Consider the following 24,376-nt stretch of genomic DNA (forward strand, 5'->3'; position numbering starts at 1 on the left):
TTGCCGGGAAGGGCGGGGGTAGGGGGATACGGGGGGTGGGGTGCGTGTAGGTCAGTGGGGGGCCAAGACCCGGGGCTCGAGAAGATTGTGCCCACCCTCTGTCCGAAGCCCAGGCTGTCCCCTCTGGGTCGCCCCCTCAAGCCCAACTGGGGACACAGGGACTCCTGAAGGCAGGGTGGGGTCCCTCACGGGCTAGTTGTCGTCTTGGGCTCCCCAGGCACCCCAATTGCAGGCTGCTTGTGAGGGAGAGGGAAGGGCTGGCAGGGTCTTCTCTGGGAGACTCGGGGTTGATCAATGCGGGTTCTGGAGCCTGAGGGGAGAAGAGGGCAGAGAAGCAGAATAGTTTGTGCTCTTTTTTTTTTCTTTCCCTTTTAAAATTCTTCCTCTACTGGGCATCTGGACAAGGAGAACAGGATTCAGTAGTTTGGAAGGGGAGTTTAGGAGAAGCGGCGACGGCTAGAGTAGGTAGGCGAGTAAGAGGAGGAGGAAGGGCTGGGGAGAAGAGCGAGGCTGTAGCGGCTGCCTGTTGAGGGAGGAAGAGGTGGGGGGAGGAGGAGGGGGAGGAGAGAGAGATGACATGGGGAGAGGAGGAGGGGGGTTGGACGGGGGCGGAGGAGGAGGAGAGGGCTCGAGGGACCGTCTGTCGCGGGACGGGCTGGCCAGCTGGGGCGCGGAGCCTCGAGGAGGAGGAGGCAGAGGCAGTGGCAGCAGCAGTGCTCGGAGCAGCAGCAGTAGAAACAAGTACCAGCCACACAGAGGCTCCTCCGGCCCGAGCAGCCACAGTCCCCCGGCCGCGATGGCGAAGCAAATCCCAGCGAGCGAGGAAGCCAAGGGGCCCTGGCAGGAGACAGACCAGGAACAGCAGGAGCCGGTGGGTAGTCCGGAGCCGGAGCCCGAGCCTGAGCCCGAGCCCGAGCCCGAGCCCGTGCCCGTGCCTCCGCCCGAGCCCCAGCCCGAGCCCCAACCAGAGCCCCAGCCCCTACCGGACCCCGCACCCCTGCCGGAGCTGGAGTTTGAGCCGGAGCCGGTGCACGAACCCGAGCCCACGCCCACAGTGGAGACTCGAGGCACCGCGCGTGGCTTCCAGCCTCCCGAAGGCGGCTTTGGCTGGATGGTGGTATTCGCTGCCACCTGGTGCAACGGCTCCATCTTCGGCATCCATAACTCCGTCGGGATCCTCTACTCCATGCTGCTAGAGGAGGAAAAAGAGAAAAATCGCCAGGTGGAGTTCCAAGCAGGTGAGTAGCCCCATGCACCCCACTTGGCATTCTAGGCAAGAGTATCTACTCCTGCTTCCACCTCCATACCTCCTGGTACGAGGCGCCCCTCCAAAGCGCCGCTGCTACTCCTTCCCTTGTTCTGCCCATGGCCCTGCTGAGACGCGGGTTGCTGGGCTCTGGGCAGCCTCAGCTGTGGAGACTAGGTGCAAGACGTCCTGGGAGTGGGAACTGGGACATTCATTGATCACAAGCAAGCAATGAACTTTTTTTGCCCTGGGACAAATCCAGACTCACCTTTCAAAGTACTTTGCCCATGTATGCTGGAAGAAAATATTTGCAGGAATTTTGGGGGGCAGAGGGGGCGAAGGCATGAAGACTAGAGAGAATTGGGAGGTGGGGTGGAGAGAATTGGGAGGTGGGAGAGAAGCACGATACCACGAATCTCCACAGCAGCCCTTGTTCCTTTGGAAGAGCGGAGGTGTTTTCTGTCAAAAACACTTCGGGAAGCCTGGTGACTCTTTGCTCAGAGTCAAACACATGGAAGGCGTGTGTCTGTAGGAGAGAAAGGGAGGGAGGAGAGAGGGAGTACGATTGGGGGTGTGTACGCGTTTCTGCCTGCCGTGGTTACGGCCCAGCCAGACCACGGCCATCCCAAGCAGCCCTGGGGGAACGAGCGGATTTCGGTGTCCTTTGAGTTGAGCCCCAAAGTTGGCAGGGAGGCGGTCTCCTGCCAGAGAGGCGTGAGGCTTGAGGCTTGAGGCTTGAGGCGCCGGCAGGCTGGGCCCTGTGGTTCACTTCGCACCACCCCCAACTTCAGCCATGCCCCTTCACCCCAACCCCATGCCTCTTGCTATGGCGGGGGTGGGGAGGGTGCCCTTTTCGGTCTGAAGCCAGAATACTGACCCTGCCACTCCCGCTGTGACTTGGGGCTGACTTGGTCTCCTTCCCTAAGATTGGCAGGGTTGGGGGCATAGCCCTTTCTCTCCAGGCCACTGGCTGCAAAGCTGGTGCAGGATCCTCACACTGTGGCCGCCTGTGAGCTTGGAACATCAAAGGAGCCATCTGCTTTGCCGGAGAAGCCCTTTAGGCAGTTTTTGTGAGATGTCTCCCATGAGTCGGGGGCTTGGAATACCCCCTAAGTTTCACTTCCTCTGGTGGCTCCAGGACAACTCTATATATGCCACCACCTCAAGTTTGCAGCTTGGAAAATGTGGATTTTCAGTGTTGGTTTGGAGCTGAGGCTTTCTCTGTTCTTGCCAATTCCCAGCATGTACTTCTGCTACCATCTGAGGGGGCTTGGAGACTATTAAGTGAACATAGAAACCTTGAATTCTGGGGCATCCACCTGTGGATTCCCCTTGGAGAGCTTCTCTCAATGCCCTCAACTGAGAACTTGTGTTTTTAGTTTGCAGCTTCTTTAGACTGCCCTGGCAGAAGGGGCTTTGGGGCTTTTGGTGCCCCAAACCTTGTGACTCACTGGCATAGCTACAGTGTGCAGGTCCCTCTTGAAGAAAGTCTGAGTCTATGTCAGTAGCTATCAAGGACAATCTCAGCACTACCCAGGTCACCTGATGCTGGAATGGAGGGGGTCCCTGGCCTATGTGGAACAACTTCTAGGGGGAAGGTCACAGCCACACTCATCCCTGGGACCACCTTTTTTATTTTTTATTTTTTGCTTTGATGTAGTTCAGGGGCTCTTAGGAAGGCAGCCAGGGTAGGACCTCAGGCTGTTGCCTAGGTTATTGGGGGGTGCGTGTGGGTAGATGGGTGGAGGGACCTCCTGAATGTTGCCCTGTGATTGAGAGCAGACTGTTGGTCTTGGGGATTAGTGGCAAAGTTTGAGTGCAACTTGAAGAGAAGCAGCAGAGGCTGGACTGAAGCTAGGCCCTGGCATTTATGTGGTGTGAGCAGGCCTAGAGCTGGGGCCTTAGGAGTGTGTAATAAAACTTGGAAAAACCACTATTTTACCAGGAAGAGGTTCACTGCTGGGGAACAGACTTCAAAGTAGGTGATCATAGGGGACTCAGGGGGAGGGCTGGCTGGGACTTTCCGGTCAAGACCTCATGGCAGCTGGAGGGGGGCGGTGGTGCAGTGGTCTATGCAGAGGTGTGGCTAGTGTGTATTCTGACACAGACCAAGTCCACTGAGGAATTGAGGTTACTAGCTTAAATTATGGAGAGTAATAGGTCAGGAAGCGACAGAAAGGAATTTGGTATGTCCCCAGGGTCTCAGAGTACTTTGGATTGGGTCCTTGCTGTGGTGTATCTTGAATTCACCAAAGTTATTTTTGATACAAGAGCCTCTCAGGAACACCTCAGTTTTTATTTTGGAAAAGTCAGGAACACCCTACTACATTCCAGAAAATCTCATTCTCAGCACTACCTTTCTTCATCTCCTCAGCTTTTTCAAGCCACCATTTAGATCCTGAGATTCCAAATGTCTCTGCCTGAACATACTGTCTGCAATTTACTCAAACTGTCCTGGCCACCTGTGCTACAGCCTTGGTGTCCCAAAAGGACACAAAGCCAAATAGAAGTTTGCTATCATTTTTATCAGCCAGTATTTGCCCAATAGCCATTATGGGGGTCGCTCCAGGAGGTTGATGCATGGTCCATTTCTATTAATGTCTAACATGACTTCCATCTCTAAACATCTATGAATTACTATTTGGAGGCACTTCATAATCCAGATTGTTTTTGTTTAGGCTTAACATCATCACAACGCTAAAGCTGTCCTGATTGGTTTTGTGGATCTAAGATTCTACAGATGTGAGAGAATCCCAGAGAAAGGTAGTTTTGATGTTTGGGGAATAACTCTGCCTTAGGGGGCCTTTGGACATGGGCAAAGGCCACAGGAGGTAGGAGGGAAGTGGAATTCAGGACATACTAGAGCATACAATGTACAATCTTTGTGGACTCTATGATGTGCATGGTTCTGTAGTGTCAACAGAAGTATATGTAGTGTCCTCTCTTCACCTGTTTAGAGGCAGAGCCAACTTTTCCTGGGTTCTAGGCCTGGGAGGACTGGCAGGCAAAAGGTTTTTGAAAGTGAGGCAGGTAACCATGGTCTGGTTTAGGGAAGAAGCAGTAGAGATCAGGTGAGAAATGTGTCTATACTTTTGTAGAGACTGTGGGGAAATTTAGGAGTTCTCCAACCCAGATCAAGCCACAGACAGGATAGGAGGCAACCAGTCAATCTGTAGAAACTATAGGCCCAGAATGGTTTCCTGGGATGATAAGTGAGGCTTTTAGAGAAAGAGGAGCAAGGTGGCATAGGTTGCAGGCCTTAGCTTACTATCAAAATTCTAAATGGGGGTAGGTTTAGGGTTGGCGGCTCAGGATAAGGCAGAACAAGACAAAGTTGCTAACATTGGATCCAAACCAAAGTTTTTTTGAAAGTGCTCCAGAGTAAACCCATTACTCTGTATTTTCCACCTCAACTGTGAGTCTAGTACTGACTGGTAAAATATGATGAGAAGCGGTTTTTTTTTAATTGGGCAGTTCTTTTGGGGGGCATTTGACTATTGAACCACATCCCCAGCTCTATTTTTTTTTTTTTTTTAGAGACAGTGTCTTACTGAGTTGCTTAGCATCTTGTTTTTTGCTGAGGATGGCTTTCAACTCTCGATCCTCCTCCTGTCTCAGCCTCCAGAGCTGCTGGGATTATAGGCATGCACCACTGTGCCCGGCATTGGGCAGTTTATAAGCATGGCCCTTGCAAGCTCCTGAGTGGGGGTAGAGTAAGGTTCTCACTATTAGGGAAAGGGAAAATGGTCAAGAAGCTTCACTACTCAAGCTGCTGGATCACTCTGATGGAGACTGAATTTTCTAGGCATGGAAAAGAAGGGTCCACTCTGTCTTCAGGTGAACTCAGAGTACTCAAGATGGGTGGGGCTAAAGCAGAGGAGGCTATCTTTGTCTTCCTCATCTTAGGGGTTTTCATTGCTGACTTTGGGATTAAGGTATCATTTGAACAAATCTGCCAATCTTTTTAAAAAAATATTTTTAAAAATATTTATTTATTTATTATTTAGTTATAGGTGGACACAATATCTTTATTTTATTTTTATGTGGTGCTGAGGATCAAACCCAGTGCCTCACACATGCTAGGTGAGCGTTCTACCTCTGAGCCACAACCCTATCTCAAATCCACCAATCTTTTGACTTTGGCTGAAGGCTACTGTCCAGCAGAGCTAGATCGTGTTGACTCAGAGCCTACTGTGGAACTTCAGGTCACAGGGCCATCAGCCAAACATCTTTTGAGTTATTCCCCTGCCTCCTCTCCAAGAAAACTAGATCCCATACTACAACCTTGATTCATTGTAAAGGATGAGAAAGAGAGGTTGGGGTGTTTGGAAGCCAAATAAGAGAATGCTTGTTTGAGCTGGGTTAACTGGTTGAGGCTGTATCCCTGGCTCACTGAGCAGTGGCCTCAAATGCTTATTCTAAATCTTAAAAAAGGAAGACTTCAGGCTAAATATGGACCCCCAAGAAGCTGGCAATCTCAGTGATATCAGCTAGTCAGTGACTAGGAGTTAGATAACTTGTGCCCCTAACTGTTCAGTGACTTTGAGTAGGCATTCTACCTCTCAATATCTCAGTTTATCTATCTGTAAATGAAAAGATTTGACTATATGAATTTTCTAGCTTTTCCATCTATCCTTCTAGAATTGTGTGATATCTTATTCTTTACTACTTAACTACCATAAATGTTGACTCGTTCAGGCAAATGAAAATTTGTAAATCTTCCTGAATGGAGGAGGAAGGATTGGGAGGAGATTAGGAAAGCAAGGAAAAGCCATTTAGATATCATTTTCCCATGCATATGGATATGGTTCATTTTCATTGATGTATGGAAGCTAACCCACAATAAAGGGGGAGAGGGGAAGAATAGATATTTAGTAAACTGGACAAAGGGAAATGAAGGGAAGGGAGGGGGAATAGGAAAAGGAAAGACAGTGGAATGAATCTGAAATAATTTTCCGATGAATATATATGAATACACTGTAGCAAATCCCACCATTGTGTACATCCACAAGAATCCGGTCCTAATTAGAATAAGATATATTCCATGCTTGTATAATTATATCAAAATGAATTCTATTGTCATGTATAACTACAAAGAACCAATTAAAAAAAAGACCCATTCCTTTTTATTGAGTATATCAGGACAACTCTGAGCATATGGCTGCATCTCCCACAGTGCCTTGCTCAACAGAAAGCTGGGCCTCCAAGAGAAATCCCTCCACTTGGCCTGCTTTGGACTAGCAGGATGGGTCTGTATGTTCCTGTTTCTCAGCATTTGAATTTCTTCTTTAAAAATATAAACTATAAGTATTTCCTCAGGTCTCAGTTTGGACTCCTCTTCTGAAATTTAGTTTCCCACAGCTTGCTCTCATTTCTCAGAAATGCATGGTCAGTGTGACCTTGGTTTGCTGTTACTGCAGGCTAGAAGAGTAAACCAAGATTCCTAAATGTGATACAGAGGTTCCCTGTAGAGGGGTTCAGACAGCACAGGGCGTCTTTATAGCTGGCTCAGGGCTGCTGCCTGGATCCCACTGTGGTGGGGGAGGGGAGGGCTGGTGCTTGTGATCTTAGAGAAGGCCCTCTTGGGTGTCCACAATCCCTGGTCAACTTCAGCTTCAGCTTAGCTGAAAGTATGCCTAAGGAAGTAGCATGCACAGAGCTCACTAATTTTCTTTAGATTTACATTTTGTTGTCATTGACAATATTTCCTCCAGCCCCATGAAGAGTAAACAAGCAGCTGAACTGTTGACAGTGGCAGAAGTACATAAAAGATGCTCACAACATTTGGAGCAGTCCAGTTTTCCAGGAGGATGCACTGTTTTTCCTACCAGCATCTTTTTGCTTTGTTGCATTTTAAAAAGAAAGAATCATTTACTCTTTCAGATTATGTGAATGATGAGGTGGGATTTACTGTGTTGAAAGAAGCTGTTTTACCTGGAATTGAATGAATAAATCTTAGAGAAAGGGTTTTGTTCTTAACACACACACACACACTCACACACACATTCACACACAGATTATGACTATTCCATCTGTCTGTGGGTCAGGTTTAATGTAACAGGGGCTTCTAAAGAAGGTTCTGCAGGACTAGTGTAAAGGACCCAGCCTGGGAGACTTGCTAGGTGAGAATGATAGAATATGGGCAGCCTGGATTGTACCTCTTGACCTAGACCCATTTTCTACTCCACATGGGATTGGGAAACATTTATTGAAAGTTTCTTTCTATTTTCATCTTTCCCTATTCTTCATCCCTCATAGTATTCAAAAGTTTCTGGGAAGAGGGTTTAGGCGCACCCCAGACCTCTCTGGTTTCAGAGATGACAGAGGACTAGCAAACCTAGGGTCATGTAACCACTTGCTCTGAAGGTGGGTGCTGTGGCTAATGTAAAATCACTTGGCATCTACTTGTGAGTGGGGAATGTGGCATGTTTAGGTGCTTTGAGGGAGTGCAGCCTCTTCACCCTGGTAGTCTTGCCCTCTTTTCGCTCTACTTTGCTCCAGTTTCAGGGTTGCTGAGAGCAAAGTATGAAATTAGCTTACCACCACATATTTTCTCAGCTTCTCTTATTTTTACAGTGCATTTTTATCATGTTTGCTGGATGTACCACCCTCTTTCCTCTCAATACTGTTCCCCTACCTCTCTTTCTACCACTCAGAAGAACATCTGGGGTTTATATGTCAAACAGATCCAACTCCAGCTGGAGTCCCAGGTCAACCCCTATAGATCTCACAAACACTACTTCCCTTCCCCTTTTGCCTTTCTCTCCACTTTTGCTCTCTACTTTCTGAATGAAGGGTGACTTTCTGTGGAGTACTCAAGAGTATGGAAATCATTAGCTCTGGATATTTGCAGTAAGATAACTGCTATAAAAGCTTTTTGTCAGCTAGGAATGGTGGTGCACTCCTGTAATCCTAGCAGCTCATGAGGCTGAGGCAGGGGGATGGCGAGGTCAAAGCCAGCCTCAGACACTTAGTGGGCCCTAAGCAACTCAGAGAGACCCTGTCTCTAAATAAAAGACAAAAAGGGCAGGGGATGTGGCTCAGTGGTTAAACGCCCCTGGGGTCAATCCCCAGTACCAAAAAACAAACAAATAAATAAAACAAAATAAATAAACCTTTTTTTGTCATTTCCATACTAGCTCTTTTCACAGCCACAGGACTCCTGCCCAGAAGATAGTATTATAACTGGTTTGTCCTCAGTAGTATTTAAAAATTGTCTTGGTCACTTGAGTCTCTTTATCTTCAAGTCCTCACTGTCATTGTCCCCCATCTCCTGGGCCAGTGGAACATCTAGATTTCAGATTTTTTTTCTTGGTACCAGGGATTGAATCCAGGGGTGCTTAACCACTGAGCTATGTTCCCAATCCTTTTTATTTTTTATATTGAGACAGGGTCTCACTAAATTGCTTAGGGTCTTGCTAAGAGTCTCAGGCTGGTCTTGAACTTGCTATCCTCCTACCTTCACCTTTGAGTTGCTGGGATTACAGGTGTGTAACACCATGCCCGGCTTCAGATTGGTTTTGGTAACTTTGGAGGGTTCTGGTTCATTATATTTTAAGCCTCTAGCATCTTTCTTTTTGCCAAAAAGGCCACAAAGTTGCTTGTAGAGGGGTCACTGAAGGGAGGACATAGATACTCAAGCACCTAACTTAAGTCAGAAGTGCCTTTAGGGAGGGTAGAAAGTGGGGTAGTGAAGCACCCAGGTCAGATGCTCTCCAGCCTCTGTGCAGCTGAAGAGAAAAGGAGAAGGTAAGTGTTGTTAAATAAGCAGTTCCCACATAGACTCTTTGCTTAGATTATCCTGGGATCTGACTGTCCAGCTTCTCACCCAGGCTGGAAGGGTATGCACATGTACCCATGTGTCCAGATGTGTGTGTATGTGTGTATAACTGGTGAGTGGTGTGTGTCCCAGTCAATTAACACAATTGCTAAGATCATGTTGCCTATGAGATTGAGGTCACAGGTTCAGCCACTTGTTTGGGTCACTGAGCTTCTCACAAACAAAAGAACTCTTCTTCTGTTCATGACCCATGCCTCTCATGCTGGATTGTCACTAATCCCAAGGGGAACTGGGTAGAAGAATGGAGATGACTTGTAAGACTTCCCTGATACTGAAGAAAAATGTGAAGTACTGAACTTGGTGATGGCTACCTCTGGTGCATTCCAAAATGAAATTTTTTTGACATTTAGTTTCTTACTCCTACCAAACACCCTAGTAGTAGTAGTTGTAGTAGTAGTAACAATGTTTAATTAACACTTAGCAATGAAATGTGTAAGGCACTAAACACTTTCATGTACCAATCCATCTTAATTCTCAGCAACCCTATGGGTAGGTACCATACTTCATTCATCTTGTAGACAAAGAGAGGCATGGGAGTTATGTATCTTGTCCAAGTTCATATGCCAAATAATAGCAGACCCAGCGCTTGGACCCAGACAGTATGAATTTAGAACTCCTGCTTTTAGACATCATCTAATACATAGTGAAGATGTTGGGGGAGCTACCAAGGGAGACTGCTACAGAGTTTTTTCATTCCTATAGCCTCTGGACATCATTACAATTAAGAAATAAAAAGGAATGACCAAGAAGGGATTTAGTAAACAAAAAATAGACAATCTCATGATACAGGACATGATCTTCTAACTACCCATCTTACTTTACCCAGCATCTTTATGCAAAGGGTCATAATCCTTGAGTCCAAAAAGGGCAAGGGAAACTGTCACTTCTTAGCTGTTTAGCCTGAATAAGTCACATAACCTTTCTGGGCTTTAGGATTCCCATTTATGAACTGAGACAAATAGTATCACTTTGATAGGACTGTAAAAGGTCAAATGAGATTATGTGTATATGAAAGATCTTTGTCAATTGTGAAATGAAATGGTTGTTATTATTATTATACTTTTCTAGCCCCTAGAAATGGATTCATACTTGTTTCTAAATGTTTCCTCGCCATCTGTCGCCTCCTCCCCACTCCATCTCTTCCCCATCTCCCCTTGTATTCTTCTGCAATTTGACCCGGGTGTCCTGTAGCTAAGGACTGCCTGTGTTTTCTTTGTTCCTCAGCTCTCTGAGAGCCCAGAGAGAGAGAGAGAGAGAGAGGAGGGGCCAGATCCCAGGTCATATACATTCAAGGAAACAAGGCATGTTGAAATATTTACAGTGCTTGGCAGGAGCTCACAAACCTCCCTAGTTTGTCAAGGACTAAGTTCTTTTAGTAGCAATTGCTAAGGATGGGGGGTGGATGGTGGGGTGGAGTTAGGGTGTCACTTCCTCCCGAGGGTCTCTAACAGAGCCTCTCTTCTCCTGCAGGTAGTAAGGAAGAAGGAAAGGGATATTTAGGGTCAGAAGGTCTGGGCCAGGGGACATTAAGCATAGAAGGAGATTTGCTCCTTTGTACTCAGTTTTGGTGTAGGCCAGTTTCCTTGTGTTCTAAACAGGATAGCCCCAGAGAACAGAGGCCACAGAAGGATTGTGGACTTCACAAAGGAGGATTGCAATAGCAGTTTTGAGCAAGCATTTCAATGGCCACTTAAGGAGCCTCCATTAAGTACAACTAGTTGGCAAATCAGAATGGAAACGTTTTTCTTTTTTTGTTGCAAAAAGCAAAAACAAAATCTCCAAGCCCTTTTCTGAGACTAAGATTTCAAATACACTAGGGCTCTCTTGATTTTCAGGTTTTTAAATGTCTGCGCTGAAAGACATTTTAAAGATCACCTAATCCTATTCTCTCTGGTTCCTGTCTTCCAGGTAAAGAACTGAGATCTGAAAAGAGGTGACCTTAATCACATTGTGGGTAGCTGCTTGTAGTGGAGGTTGGTTTTTAAGAGTGTTAGTAAATGGGTTCCAGGGGTGGACTTCTGGCATACTAAGCATTCCCCAATTTGATCCCCAGGTACTACTATGTGGAAAGAGATAGAAATAAAATTCAAAAGGTACAATGGTGAAAAGTGTCTTTCCCACTCCTGTTTCCCAGTGACTCTGTTTCCTTCCCCACCAGTGTTATCTGGTGTCCTTTAAGAGATATTCCATATGTATATAAGCAACTATGTATATATCTTGTTTTAATTTTTTAGTTATAGATGGACACAATATCTTTATTTTATTTATCTATTTTTATGTGGTTCTAAGGATTGAACCCAGTGCCTCACATGTGCTAGGCAAGTACTCTACCACTGAGCCACAACCCCAGCCCTATATCCTGTTTTTAAAATACAAATGGTGGACTGTAATCCACATTATCTTCTGCCTTGCTTTTTATACTTCAAAATCTATCTTGGGTATTGTTACAATCCAATATATAAAGCCCTCATTCTTTTTTATAACTGTGCCATATTTAATCATAATTTATTTAATCAACACCTTACTAATGGACATTTGATCTGTTAATCCATCTTTGACTATAGGCTTTAGAATCAAACAGCACTACATTCAGATAGATGCCTTACCACATGGCTGTACTTGACAAGGTTTTTAACTTCTTGGAGTCTGAGTTTTCTCATACGTACAATAAGGGTAACAATAACATGTATTATTACTGGTGTAGAGATTAAGTGAGATGACACATGTAAAATGTTTAATTTTCAGCTTGGCTCCGACTAAGTGTTCAGTAAGTGTTAGTCTCTCTCCCTGCTCACAAGTCCTCCCCATACCTTCTCCCTCCAATTCAATTAATGTAGGTTCAGTTCTATTAAGTGCTGGGCTGACATTGGATGAGCCAGAGAAGGCCTTAAGAAGTTTATAATTTCTTTGAGAAGATATAACATTCCAAACAACAATAGATCACTGCTAAGTGTATTAAATTGAGTTTTTTACAGCTTTCATGTGGTGATATGGAAAAGGAGAGATGTATGTGAGTACCAGAGGAATCACAAATCTTGCTGGTCGAGTTGGAATTTGAAATGGGGTGGAAAATTGAGAAATGATGGGATAGGAATTGAAAACTAGATAGTTTGGTTGTTGCTCAGATTCTGGGTCTTTGCCCTCTGGGAACCCAGTGAGTCACAGTTCCCCATCAAGCCCTATCCAACAGGTGGGGTGAGGTGGAGGGGCAGAAGGAGAGAAAAATACTAAGGACATTTGGAGAGAAGGGCACAGGGCGGGGGGATGTCTGGGCATAGAGCCACAGAATGAGATGCCTGTAAATGGCTTGTAGCACAGCCTGCCCAGCCCACACCACCTGCTCTTCCATGTCAGCAGCCCAGGAACTTTTTTCTAAGAGGTCTGAGAAGAGTATAACTAGAAGCAGCTCTTAATCCCTCACCCCGGATCCCAAATGGACCTCCAGATCCTGTGAACCCCAGAAGAGAGAAGTCTATTGAGTGATACTGATCCCCTTTGTGTGTGGCACATTGTAGTTTACATCTTAGCTTTTGTTGATCCTTGCAACAGAGACAGTTATGAAATAAAATAGCTGAATCCCATATTGTGCCATAATGTCTCATAATGTGACCATAGCACTTGGTCACATCAAGTGCTATGTTGAAGGGGCCTGGAAAATGAAAAGACAACATGATTTGTATTTATTAGGGTATAGATTTTTTCCCCTAAATTGGTAGCAGCCTGAAGTTTAAGGATAAAAAACAGTACATATAGTATGATGAAACACAACTAGGAGTCACAAAGTTCAGGGGCATGGGAATGGGGGGGCATGGAAAGGAGGATCTGGGCATAGTTAAATTTTGCTGCCTGGGATAGGAAAAATGCTTTCCCTAGCTCAAAAAAAAAAAACATGGAAAGAAAGAACACTTGTGGACTGGGATTCAGGAGATCTGGGTTCTGGTTCTGGTTCTGGTTCTGGCTGTGTTACTGGCTGTCTTTGTGACCTTACCAAGCCCATCCCCCTTTCTGGACCTCAAGTTTCTCTATTTATGAAATGAGAAAGTTGGACTTCCCTAGATACTTGGGCCAAGTTTGTGTAAATCAAAGAGGTCTTGTGAATTTACTAATAAGTGCCTGATGAGGGTGATTTGGAGTGGTCGGGTGGTGAACAGAAGAGAACAACTTCTTTGATGAAAAAGGAAAGCAGATTCTCCCAGATCTAAGCAAAGATGACTTCTGAAAAGGTAACTATCCCATGGTCTCTTATTATATCTCCTTGGAGAATTCCATCAAGAGGAACAAAGAGAAAATGTGTTTGTAAGTGAGCAAATACCTCAATGCAAAAATGAGATTTGGTGGAATAGATTGAGATATACTGAATCAATATCTCTGGAAATTTCTGCTAAATAATCTTCGAGATCACTTTTCTAAGACCTTGATTTTGTTTTTCAAAAGGGCTTTATGTCTTATGGGTGGGGTACCACTGGGAGTCTTCCTCTCATGAAACTAGCTTGATGAGAAATGGCCTAGAACCAAACTATTTGAATAAATCCTGGCTCTACCATTCATTAGCTGTGTGTCCTTGGTTCTGTGCCTCATTTGTAAAAGGAAGATAACAAAAGTACTTACAACATGGGATTGTTAAATGAGCTGATATCTGATAGCTAATAAGCTTAGAACAGTTTCTTGCACATGGTAAGTGCTATATATATGTTCACTGTTCTTATTATCTCCATAGTAGGCTACAGCTGAGCCTTAGAGAGCAAGTATGATCCCAGGTGAGCCTAAGGGAGCACAGTCAGGAACTCTGGATGGTAGGGATGTCTCATGAAGGCACCATCTGGGCTGCTCTGATGTTGCTCATGCTCAAGATCCAGATTAAAACCTTTAAAGGCCCTAAGCACTATTTTTTTTCTGGATGCTACATTTCAGAAAAAAATTTCATTAAATTTATACTTTTCTCATTTTGGAGTGGGCCTGCTTCACTGGTATTCCACACTCATGCTTAGTTCACATGTTGGGTGATCCTGCACTGGCTCCACCAGCCTGTAAACTCCTCTCTAAGTTCTGGAGGGAACCATTGACTGTAAGTGCTCTACACATCCACAAACAGTTCTGAACCCAAGCAGCTCCATCCACAACAGGCATCCCAGCTCCTAAGAGCTTATTCTGCCGAGCTGCATGAACTCACATCTATTACTATCACATGTATTACTCACATCTATTACTCACATCTATTAGGACCTCACATCTATTACTTGGAATGATGGTTTATCTTCTGGGTGGGGGCAAAAAAGAAGAAAACCTGGAAGTCTCAATAAGGTACCTGGCAGTAAGCTCTAAACATTGGCAAGTTAAAGTTTTGGTAACAAGTTGGGATGACTAAGCATGGTCATTATTGAGAAGAGGAATGGTGAGGCTTTTCTACCTCTAGATTATTAGGAGACTAAGGCCCTCCCCTGAGCCCTGACTCCTCCAAGGACTTTAAATCAGTGATCCCAGAAACCTTGGTATCACTATCAGTATCTCCATTACTCTACAAAGTTGACCAGGTTCTAATCATGCAAATGGTGAACAATAGGATACTTCTAAGAGTTAAAGGGTTTTTTTTTTTTTTTGCCTTGACCTATATTTTGCCTATGGAAAGACTAACCCAAAGCAAATTTTCCATAGATCTGTTGACCAAACAGCTGGAAGGACCTGGTGTCTTGGGTAAGACAGGTCAGCAGGACCCAGATGGATTCATTTGCTGCCTTGCCTGGGGATGGCACCACTCACATTCAGGCCTACCCTGGCTTGTCCTACCTGCCTTCTTCATAGAATGTCTCAAACATGGAAGGCTCAAGTGGAACCGGTCAGACCAGATGCTGGGAGCCTGTGGCTTTTAGGAAGAAAATGACACATCTACAGACAGCCAGAGGAGAGAATAAGGAGGAAACAAATTTATTGTTTCAGCTTCTAGCTCCAGGAAACCCCCTCACTCCATGGATTTCAAGGTATCACCAATGAATACCTGCTTAAGGAGGCCATAGCTCATCTGTGTCTTGTGAGTGGACTTGGCTAGTATTTCCAGGCAGGCCCAGCAACCTGAAGGGTATTTCTAGGTTGGCTTGACAAAGAATAGCACTGTCTTCTTTTTTATGGAATTTGTTTTAGCACTGATGGAAAATATGGCCTTGGGATGGGAAGTCGTAAAGAAGACCCTAAAGTTCAACTCTTCTTTGCCTCACTTCTCTTTGTGCTGTGTAGTATATGGTAAGGCACAGGATCTGACATCAGATAGACCAGTGCAAGTCCTAGCTTTGCTATTTGCCTGATCTGCAATCTTGGCCAAGTCTGAGCCTCACTTTCCCTATCTGTAAAAAACGGCAGTGATAGGATTATAATTCCTATCTCATTGCTTCTTGATGTAGTTCAAATGACAGAATGGATATGATAATCCTTTGAAAATTGCTTGGAACCTTCCATATAAATTATCATCATGGTCACCACATTAATAAATTAATCTGTAGAGTTGCATATGTACCTTTGCATGTATAGGTGGGTTGAGATAACTCCCATTATATATATCTTCCCAAATGTACAAAACTTCACATATATCTCTGACTTTAAGCCTGAACTCATGACATAGATAATTAAAAGCACAACCCCCACAGGCATACATACATGTTTATCCACATGGACAGATAGCCTCTTACTTTTTTTTAACATTTATTTTTTAGTTGTAGTTGGACATAATACCTTTATTTTGTTTTATTTATTTTTATGTGGTACTGAGGATTGAACCCAGCCTCCCACATGCTAGGCAAGTGCTCTACCGTTGAGCCACAACCCCAGCCCCCATATAGCCTCTTACTGTTTTTCTCACTAACACAAGCAGATGTGTATGTATCTGTGTATTTATATGTATGCATGTGCATGTATGTACAGCTTCATAGCTATAAAAGGGCATGCCATACCACCCAGATTTCCCCAAGACTGTCTAGTTTTCTAGGGGTCTGACACAGGCTCTATTTGTAAATTCCCCCATTTCATTCTGATAATGTCTGTTTTGCCCTTGCTGAGGCCTCTTCCCTGCCTCCATCTTGTTTGCACATTAGTACAGCTGCTGCTAAAATTCAAACTCCAGTATGTGTATCCACATGTCTGGAAAACACGGATCCCTGTCCAGTTGCTCTGTGAATAGCACTAGGACTCTATCCTGCACAATATATTTATAGCCATGTTTGCAAAGAGCTGACAGCATTTTCACATTTTTTTCAAAACACAGTTAATCCAGCCACGAAAATAGTCACTGGCCCACATGCCCTGAAGCTAAAAGAAATTAGGCAACAGGCCTAATGAAAATTAGTCACAGAGCCTAAAAGAAGTTGAATCTCTCTCTCTTTATTCCAAGGGTTTCTGAGTCTAGGGTGTGGCAGTGTGGTACCATGGAGTATATTTGCTTCAGAGAGAGCCTGGATTCATCAATGTTTTGGGAGAAAGGAAGGGGAAAAAAAGAAGGAGGAAGAAAAGGGTACTGAGGATTATAAGCAGCAGAGGGGAAGCTGAAGAATTAAGTGGAGGGGGAGACTGAGAGGAGGAGGGCTAATGTCCATTTTGAGGCCAACTAAAATTTTGGTGGCTGGATAACTTCTCAAATCAAATGGCAGAGTGTTCCAGCCTTCCCTCAATCTCTGGGACAGGGATCAGTAAATTGTTTTGCTTATTTGCAAGGTTAGATTACTAAAAAGCATCTCTAGTGATAGAGTTGAAAAGGAAAGCATGATTAGGGAACAAGATGGTTTCCAAGGAAGAGAGTAGTCCTGGGTCTAATATGATAGGCCCCATCATAGGTAACCCAACAATGGTCCTGGGTGAGGAGGGGTTTTGGTACAATTTATCATATCATTTATTATGCAAACTTGGATGCCTTTGAGGGTGAAAAAGGACACTGTTAACATTTTATTAAGACAACAGTCGGGGGCTGGGGTTGTAGCTTAGTGGTACAGTGCTTGCCCAGCATTTGTGAGGCACTGGGTTTGATCCTCAGCACCACATAAAAATAAACAAAAAAAAATAAAGGTATTGTGTCTATCTACAACTAAAAGAATTTTTAAAAAAGACAACAGTCATAGGATTGTCAAATTAAAAAATTTAAAAAAAATCAAAGTATTTACTAAAAATTAGGATTGACTTAGGAAAACCAAGGTGTGTATTCATTCTAGGTTTAGGACATATTGTTCAAGTTTTCTGGGAAATGATCCTCACAAGATATACTGAAAAGTATGTGTATGATTGTGTGTTTGTGTGTTGTGGTTGGGCAGTGGAGAGTAGAGCAGAAAGATTTAGTCTTTTCAGCCTTAGGATTGGGGATCATTTACTCTGAGTATAAATTTCTTTTCTTGTACCTGTCCATAAATATATAACAGAGTGCCTTTCCAAGTGTATTGATTTCTTGGTCAGCTTTAGAAGAGATGCTTTGTGTGTGTGTGTGTGTGTGTGTGTGTGTGTGTGTGTGTGTGTTTCAGTCAAACTTGTGAAAGTATGTATGTATGAATGTGAATGGGTATTTGAGTATATCCAACCATGTGCAACTACAGACATGTGTGTATATAGATGTGTGTCAGTGTAGATGTGGTGAGGATGCACAAGGGCATATTTGTACATATTCATGCACATGCAGGGTAGAGCCTGTGACCACTTGTTCATTGAGTTGTGGACTCAAATTCCAGATAGCCATCACATAGACCACCATCTCATTTTACATATGAGGAAACTGAGGCATGTGTCTTCAGACCGACACAGTTTTGTTATTTGCTTGGCAGTAGTAAAGGGTAGACTAGCAACAGTCACTATCATCCTGATTGGGAGCCAGCTGTCAATCCATGCATTGGTATAAAAGCCCAGCTACTTCTTTTAAGTTTTCACAAACAATAGTTGCTTGACAAGGCCAAGAAGAAGCTTCTTAAGGGTTACTTTGAGGTGCCTGCAAGGCCTAGACTTGAGTGCAAAGGGAAGATTTAACAGATGGGTGATTCCGTCTGACCTGCGTCTCTGAAGGATCCTATCAAGCGATGGAAGATTTACAGGGCTTTGAATATCATTCAGTGCCCTCCTCTTCATCCCACAACCTACAGATGTGGTTTGCCTTGGAGACAAACCTTGATCTAGATTAGAGATCCACTAGAGGCCTTCAGAGCATACAGGCCAGACATAAGCCAAAAGTGTCCTTAGATTGTGCAGTAAGAGACAGGAAAGCCTCTCTCCCCCAGACCCTGATCTCCTTGCTCTTGCCCTCTCACTTTGGGCTCTGACAGGGAAAATAGCTAGAGAGGTCTAGGAGTATCAGAATGGGAATGTGTGTCCTCAGAGAATGGTAGGTGGCTATCTCATTAGACTTGGTCTGTTTTATCTGTGATTGAGGAATTGGTCATGCAAGTGAGGATAGTCCAGTACTAATAAAGTCCAAACCCCAAACTGTGGTTTAGTCTTCATCTGAGAAAATTCAGCTTACTTGAGCCTGTTTAGGCTGTCTCCATTTTTCTGACACATCACACAAAGGATGAGGCAAGAGTTTGGGGTGCTGTAGCGCAATTCTGGGAAAACATTCCAGATCTTAGGGGCTAGGGCTGTAGCTCAGTGGTAGAGCCCTTGCCCAGTGTGAGGCCCTGGGTTCGACCCTCAGCACCACATAAAAATAAATAAATAAAGATATTGTGTCCATCTACAACTCAAAAAATATTTACAAAAAAACAAAAACAAAAAAAACCATTCTAGGTCTTATGGATAGTGACACCCAATTTAGACTCAGGCAATATTTATTGAGTACTTACTGTGTGTTTAGCATCATGCTAGATTTGCATTATTTCACTGAGTCTTCACAAAAACCATGTGAAGTAGGATTAGTCCCATTAAGACACTCTAAGAGGTAGAACAGTTTGCTCCAAGTAAAATAGCTAGTAATGAGGGAGTAAGAATTCAACCACCACTCTGCTTGACTACTGAGAACCTACTGCATGCCAGGCATTATGCTAAAATTTTTCTATGGATTATCTCACTTAATCCTCAAAATACCTTTATAGGGGGGATACTTCTCCCACCTTTTTTCATATAAGGAACAGAAATATTAGGTAAGTTATCCAAGGTAAGTGCTAGTACTCACAGTAGAGCCAGGATTCAAATACAGGCCTGTTGATTCCCAAGCCTAGGGCCATCTCTCCCCTGCTCCTCTGTGGATATCATATTCCACATCCAAATGATTCCCAAGCCCCTTCCAACTCTGATATCTTAGAGGTCAGCAACTCTATGGTAATCCTTTCCCATGCACTCAAGCAGCCTTGGGGTCACTTGGCTGTGATCCACTTTCATTCTTCCTTGTCTAGGGTCTCTCTGTGTATTGTACAGGGGTAGAATGAGTGAGTGCTCCCGCCTCCCAGTCAGCTCATTTGGATTCAGTCTGGGACTCTGACTCAACTCCCTCACTCCTGGCCCCAGATCTCAGGTAAGATACTTTCTGTAACAACATTCAGAAGCTGCTCTGGGCTCTAAGCAGGCCTGTAACTCTTTCCCTCTGAAAAACAGGAAACATCTCCTTACATTGCAAAAGGACCCCAGGGAAGTTGCCTCCATGCCTTCTGTAATTGCGCCTGTGCTCATATCAGTGTGTGTACTTCTTGGGGTACATGATACAGTCAGAAGAAATTACAGACAGAGGTCAACCTTGATTTTGCATTGTCCATAGCCCTCCTTGATGGGCTGAGATGAATATTTCCTTCCCTGTCCATGTCATCAGCCTTTTCCTATGGGAAGCTGATGATGGGTTTTCCATCCCCTTCTGAATGTTGAGCAGAAGAGGAAGGCAATTTGGCTCACAGAGTGATATTGGCCAGGGTCAGGTACTTGGTGCACATATGCATGTGTGTCTGGGGGAGGGGCAGGGAAAGGTGATGATTTTTGTGTGGCTTCAATAGAGCATTACCCAAATGTGCCCAGTGGCCAGGATCTGGGAAGAGCCAGGTTGCTTCTGGAGGCAACATCTGGGAGAGAGGTGTTCCCTGGAAGAACCCTAAGAGGCCCTTAGAAAATTACTAAAATGTCTCAGGGAGGGGTTATGGTTCAGATGCCAGACCCATTCACTCTTCACCATCCTTTGCCCTCACACTCTTTGTCTTCCCCTTCCATATTGCCTCCCTCTTCAATCTCTGCAGTCCTGGCACCATATCCTGCCACTTACACCACCCTTGTTATTTGGTACAGGGGGAGGAGCACACCACAAGGAATCAGAAAACATGGATTCTGTCACCCTCTGCAGACTTCACCACTATTCCATGTGACTTTGGGCAAAGTGCTTTACTGCCCTGAACTTCAGTTTCCTCATTTATAAAAATCAGCCTGGTTTTAAAGATTTGACCCAAAGTTTAAATGTAAAAAAAAAGTAGGCAAAAACATCCAGATTTCTGTTGCTCATCTTAAGAATCAAATGAGGGAATGATATGGAAATACTTGGTGAGCCCTGAAGTCCCATTGGCACAGGAGAAGTGGCTGTTGTGAATATTCTGTGTTCCCTGGCTGCCCTTCCATACACACAAGAATTCAAATTTGCCCAGCATGGCCAATGTCCTGTCCCCCTATCATGTTTGCTCTAAAGACTCGGTGGCTGTCTGCTTCTGCAGTCTTTGTGTCTATAACAGAGAATCACAGGCTTCCCATGAGGTCCCTTTCCCTCTCTTAGGGACAAACTTAGCTAGGCCTTTCTGTACAGAAGGGCCTTCCCATCTCACTCAAAGGAGCAATGACAACTTTGAGTTTATGCAAACCAGTAGGACAGATCTATTTGGGAAGATGCAGCTTGTCTTGGGATGTTATTATTAGCTCATTATTGCAGATGAGGAAACTGAGCTCAGAGAAGTGAAGTAAAGGGCACATAGACAACAGGTGGCAGACTTGAAGTTGTGTGTGTATGTGTGCACATTGAAGTGGGTAGTAAGTTTATCTACAGGCATACAAGAGGTGAGGAATCTGGGTTTGCTATTAAGATAACCATCAGTTTCCAGGAATCCAATAAAACCAGGCTGCAAGCCCAATAAAAATTAGGCAGTAGACCAAAAAGATACTGACTGTGTACTCTTTCTGCCTTTCTTTCTCTCTTTGGCTTGGGTTCCTGCAAGAAGATTCATTTCACTTCACTAGATACAGCACATTTTGCTAAGTGCTATGATGGGAGAGGGTCAAGGAGAAACAGAGAATGAAGTCTATATGAACACACACACACACACACACACCATACTTGAATCAAGGTAGACCACGATGGATAACAATAAGAGGTAACCATTGAGTATAATGCATTATAAGGAGAAATAAAGTGATTCTGGCAGCTAACACAAGGCACTATAATGGTTTGTGCTTGACTAAAGTGTATTGAAATGAAATGAGGGAGAACATGATATGTTTGGGGAAAGGTTAATGCATTGTGGGCAAGAAGACCCACAATGGTTTGTGCCTCTCACTCCAGGCAGGCTAGTCAAAGCCACGATCCACTGCTGACTTCTCAGCCCTTATTTTCAAGGCTACTTTTCAAGGTGTGATGTGTTTGGATTTGTTTTCCAAATCATTGTTTTTAGCAACCAAGGTCAGGATTTTTGGTTTTTCCTTTGACTGCTGACCGTACCCCTCTGCCTAAGAAATCCCACAGGAAGCCCCCAAGATTCACTTTGCTTCTGGACACTTGGAAAATGACTCTCCAATTTCCTTATTCTGTCTATGGACTCTAATTTTGAGCTGTGGAGGCCAAGATTTTTTTCTTCCTCTTCCTCCTCTGGGGCCAATCAGATTTCTGAATTCCAGAGTAAAGCCACACTCTCACCCATCCTCTGGCTGCAGTCTGGAATTACCAAGGCACCATGTGTTTCATCAGCATTCCAGGTGTAGCTAGACAGGAAAAATTTACATCTGTCATGTCCTTCCCTTGACAGCCTCACCTCCTTAATCCTAGTTTCCAGATCTAACCTAAGTCAATTCTTTTCATTATTCCCCTTCAGGAGAAAAGCTGATTGGGGAGACAGGCTCCTCTCTTGCCAGCCCAGTGACACTTTGAATGGGGCAGTCACTTAGCATCCTGAGTTCAAGTGAATTCTGTCACATAATTACCCAGGAAATTGCTATTTAAACTTGTCTACCTTTTACCCAAAGACCAGAGTACTGGTGAGGTTTGCTTGTAGCAGAAGAAAATAAACTTAGAGGAAAGAACTTCTCAACTTAGAATTCTAAGATGCTAGGACATATATAGTTCTCCCTAAGCCTTTGAGTTCGGCCTCCTGCCTCCAGTCATGCCAGAAAGATGGTCTTTGCCTATTCTCTTAGAGCAGGAAGTACAGACTTTGGTGCAAGGCCCTGGTGAAGATGAGAATGACAGAATGACAGAGTTACCTAACTGTTTGCAACAGAGAATGCATTCCTCCCCACCCATTCCTGCCCCAACATGTAATTGAACACCTCTCCCTTTGCCACCCCTCAGTGTGCTTTTGCCCTTCTCTTCCTTAATAAGGTTATTATTGACTTTCTTTTTCAAATAAAATGTCATCCAATGTTCAAGAGACTTTAGGTATGTCCTTAAGGTCTGAAATCATAATCAATTTCAATCTTTGTGAATTTTCAGAGGCTTACTAACTTCCTCTGTGAAATGCCCAGGTCTGAATCATATGGAGGTAATTGCATGATAAAAGCTTTTTCGATGATGATATTGATAACTGTGACAAAGTACTTGCTCATGTCAGGGCTAGAAACTCCTCAGTGGTCATCCAGTTCAGTAAGCCATCTTGGGAAGGACTGGGAATGAAGCTCAGTGGTAGAGCACATGCCTAACATGCCCAAGGCACTGAGTTTGATCCCCAGCACTCCAAAAAGAAAATTACCTAGGGAGTGTATTAAAAATATAACTTCTCTGGGGCTCATAATAAACTAATTGAATCAGAATCGCTGAAGAGGGGCTGTAATCTCTGCATTTAAAATAATATAATCAGGTAATTCCGACAATAAGACAATTTGGAAACCCTATGTTTGGTTGAATCCTTTGATTTTTTTAAATGAGGAAACTGAGGCACAAAGGGTCAGTAGCCTGTAGCAAAGTGCCAGACAGGAAAATAAGAGTAGAGCACCTGTACCTTGGTTCTCATTATCCCTTCTTTGCATAGAACACCCATATAACATTTCCTTATCTGCCTGATCAATTACTTGTCTTTGCATGTCTTCAGAATTGTGAGTACTTTGGTGGTGGGATCTGTCAAGATCCATATCTGAGGATTCCAAGTCTTTCAACCTGATCCTTAAAGCCAGGATCGATCGATCTCTCTCTCTCTCTCTCTCTCTCTCTCTCTCTCTCTCTCTCTCTCACTCTGGCTTTGGCTCTCGCGCTCTCTCTCTGTCTTCTCTTTTCTGGGGATCGAACCCAGGGCCTCATGTATACTAGGTAAGCACTCTACCACCAAACTACACATCCCCCCACCCAAAACCAGCCTCTTAACTTTTGGGGGCAGATGTACATTCTTAGACCCTATGCCTCCATTTTCCCAGAGACAAATGGTTGGGGCAGAAGCACAAAGCAGGGAAAACTGCAAAACTTAAAGTGTGTGTGCTGGTAGAGATCTGTCCAGAGCCACGTGGGAGCTAGAAGTCCAGTTCTTGTGCTAAGGGAGCCAGAATGTCTGGTGGCAACAGGTTACCTGAAGCTCAGGCTGGAGCTGAATGTCTGTTTGTTTATCTTGGGGAATTTTGGCCTCATTCCCATTATACTATCGCCGGCGGCAGCCTTAAGTGCAAGGATAATGACATGTTTGAAAAATGCCTCAAACTTCAATTACCCGGCATTGAGACAACCCCTGGGAGTTGTTTCTTCATGTCCACATCTTTAGCTGTGCTTATCACTCTCATAGCACTGTGTTTCACCCTGCCTAAGTCTGCAAGGCTGCCCAGAGCCTTGGACTGCTGTCTTCAGGGCCCGGGTAGAAAGTAGAATGGAACAATGGCTGGTGGAAGGCAAGGCAGGGATAGTGGCATTTTTTGTGTGCATTGAGATGAGTTCAATGCCAAGTACAAGAGAGGATTATGGAAGAAGTGCTATTATTAGACCTGAGCTCTAACATTACCACTGCCATGTTCACTTAACTGTGTGACTATAGACTAGGCTCTTACCCCTCTAAGCTTCAGTGTCTCTACCTGCACAATGAGCATAGACTTGGAGCCTTTCAGATATGACTGAGTGATGTTAATTCAGTGATTCAAGTTACAAGGTCAGGGGGATGCTCATTCCCTGTCCTCACGGGTCCTGTTCATCT

The 24,376-nt window shown here is 44.4% G+C and overlaps 1 protein-coding gene across 1 annotated transcript in view; it reads left to right on the plus strand.

Moving 5' to 3' along the window:
• Nucleotides 1-650: 650 nt before the first annotated feature.
• The window catches only part of Slc16a2 (solute carrier family 16 member 2), a 111,560-nt gene continuing 87,834 nt past the window's right edge, over nt 651-24,376 (plus strand). The window contains exon 1 of the mRNA XM_026379697.2: nt 651-1,238. Within this exon, the coding sequence (XP_026235482.1) occupies nt 797-1,238 (442 nt within the window). The 5' untranslated portion in view covers nt 651-796. The remainder of the gene's footprint in view (nt 1,239-24,376) is intronic.

The sequence above is a fragment of the Urocitellus parryii genome, chromosome X (assembly GCF_045843805.1).
Source record: "Urocitellus parryii isolate mUroPar1 chromosome X, mUroPar1.hap1, whole genome shotgun sequence".
NCBI classification, from domain to species: domain Eukaryota; kingdom Metazoa; phylum Chordata; class Mammalia; order Rodentia; family Sciuridae; genus Urocitellus; species Urocitellus parryii.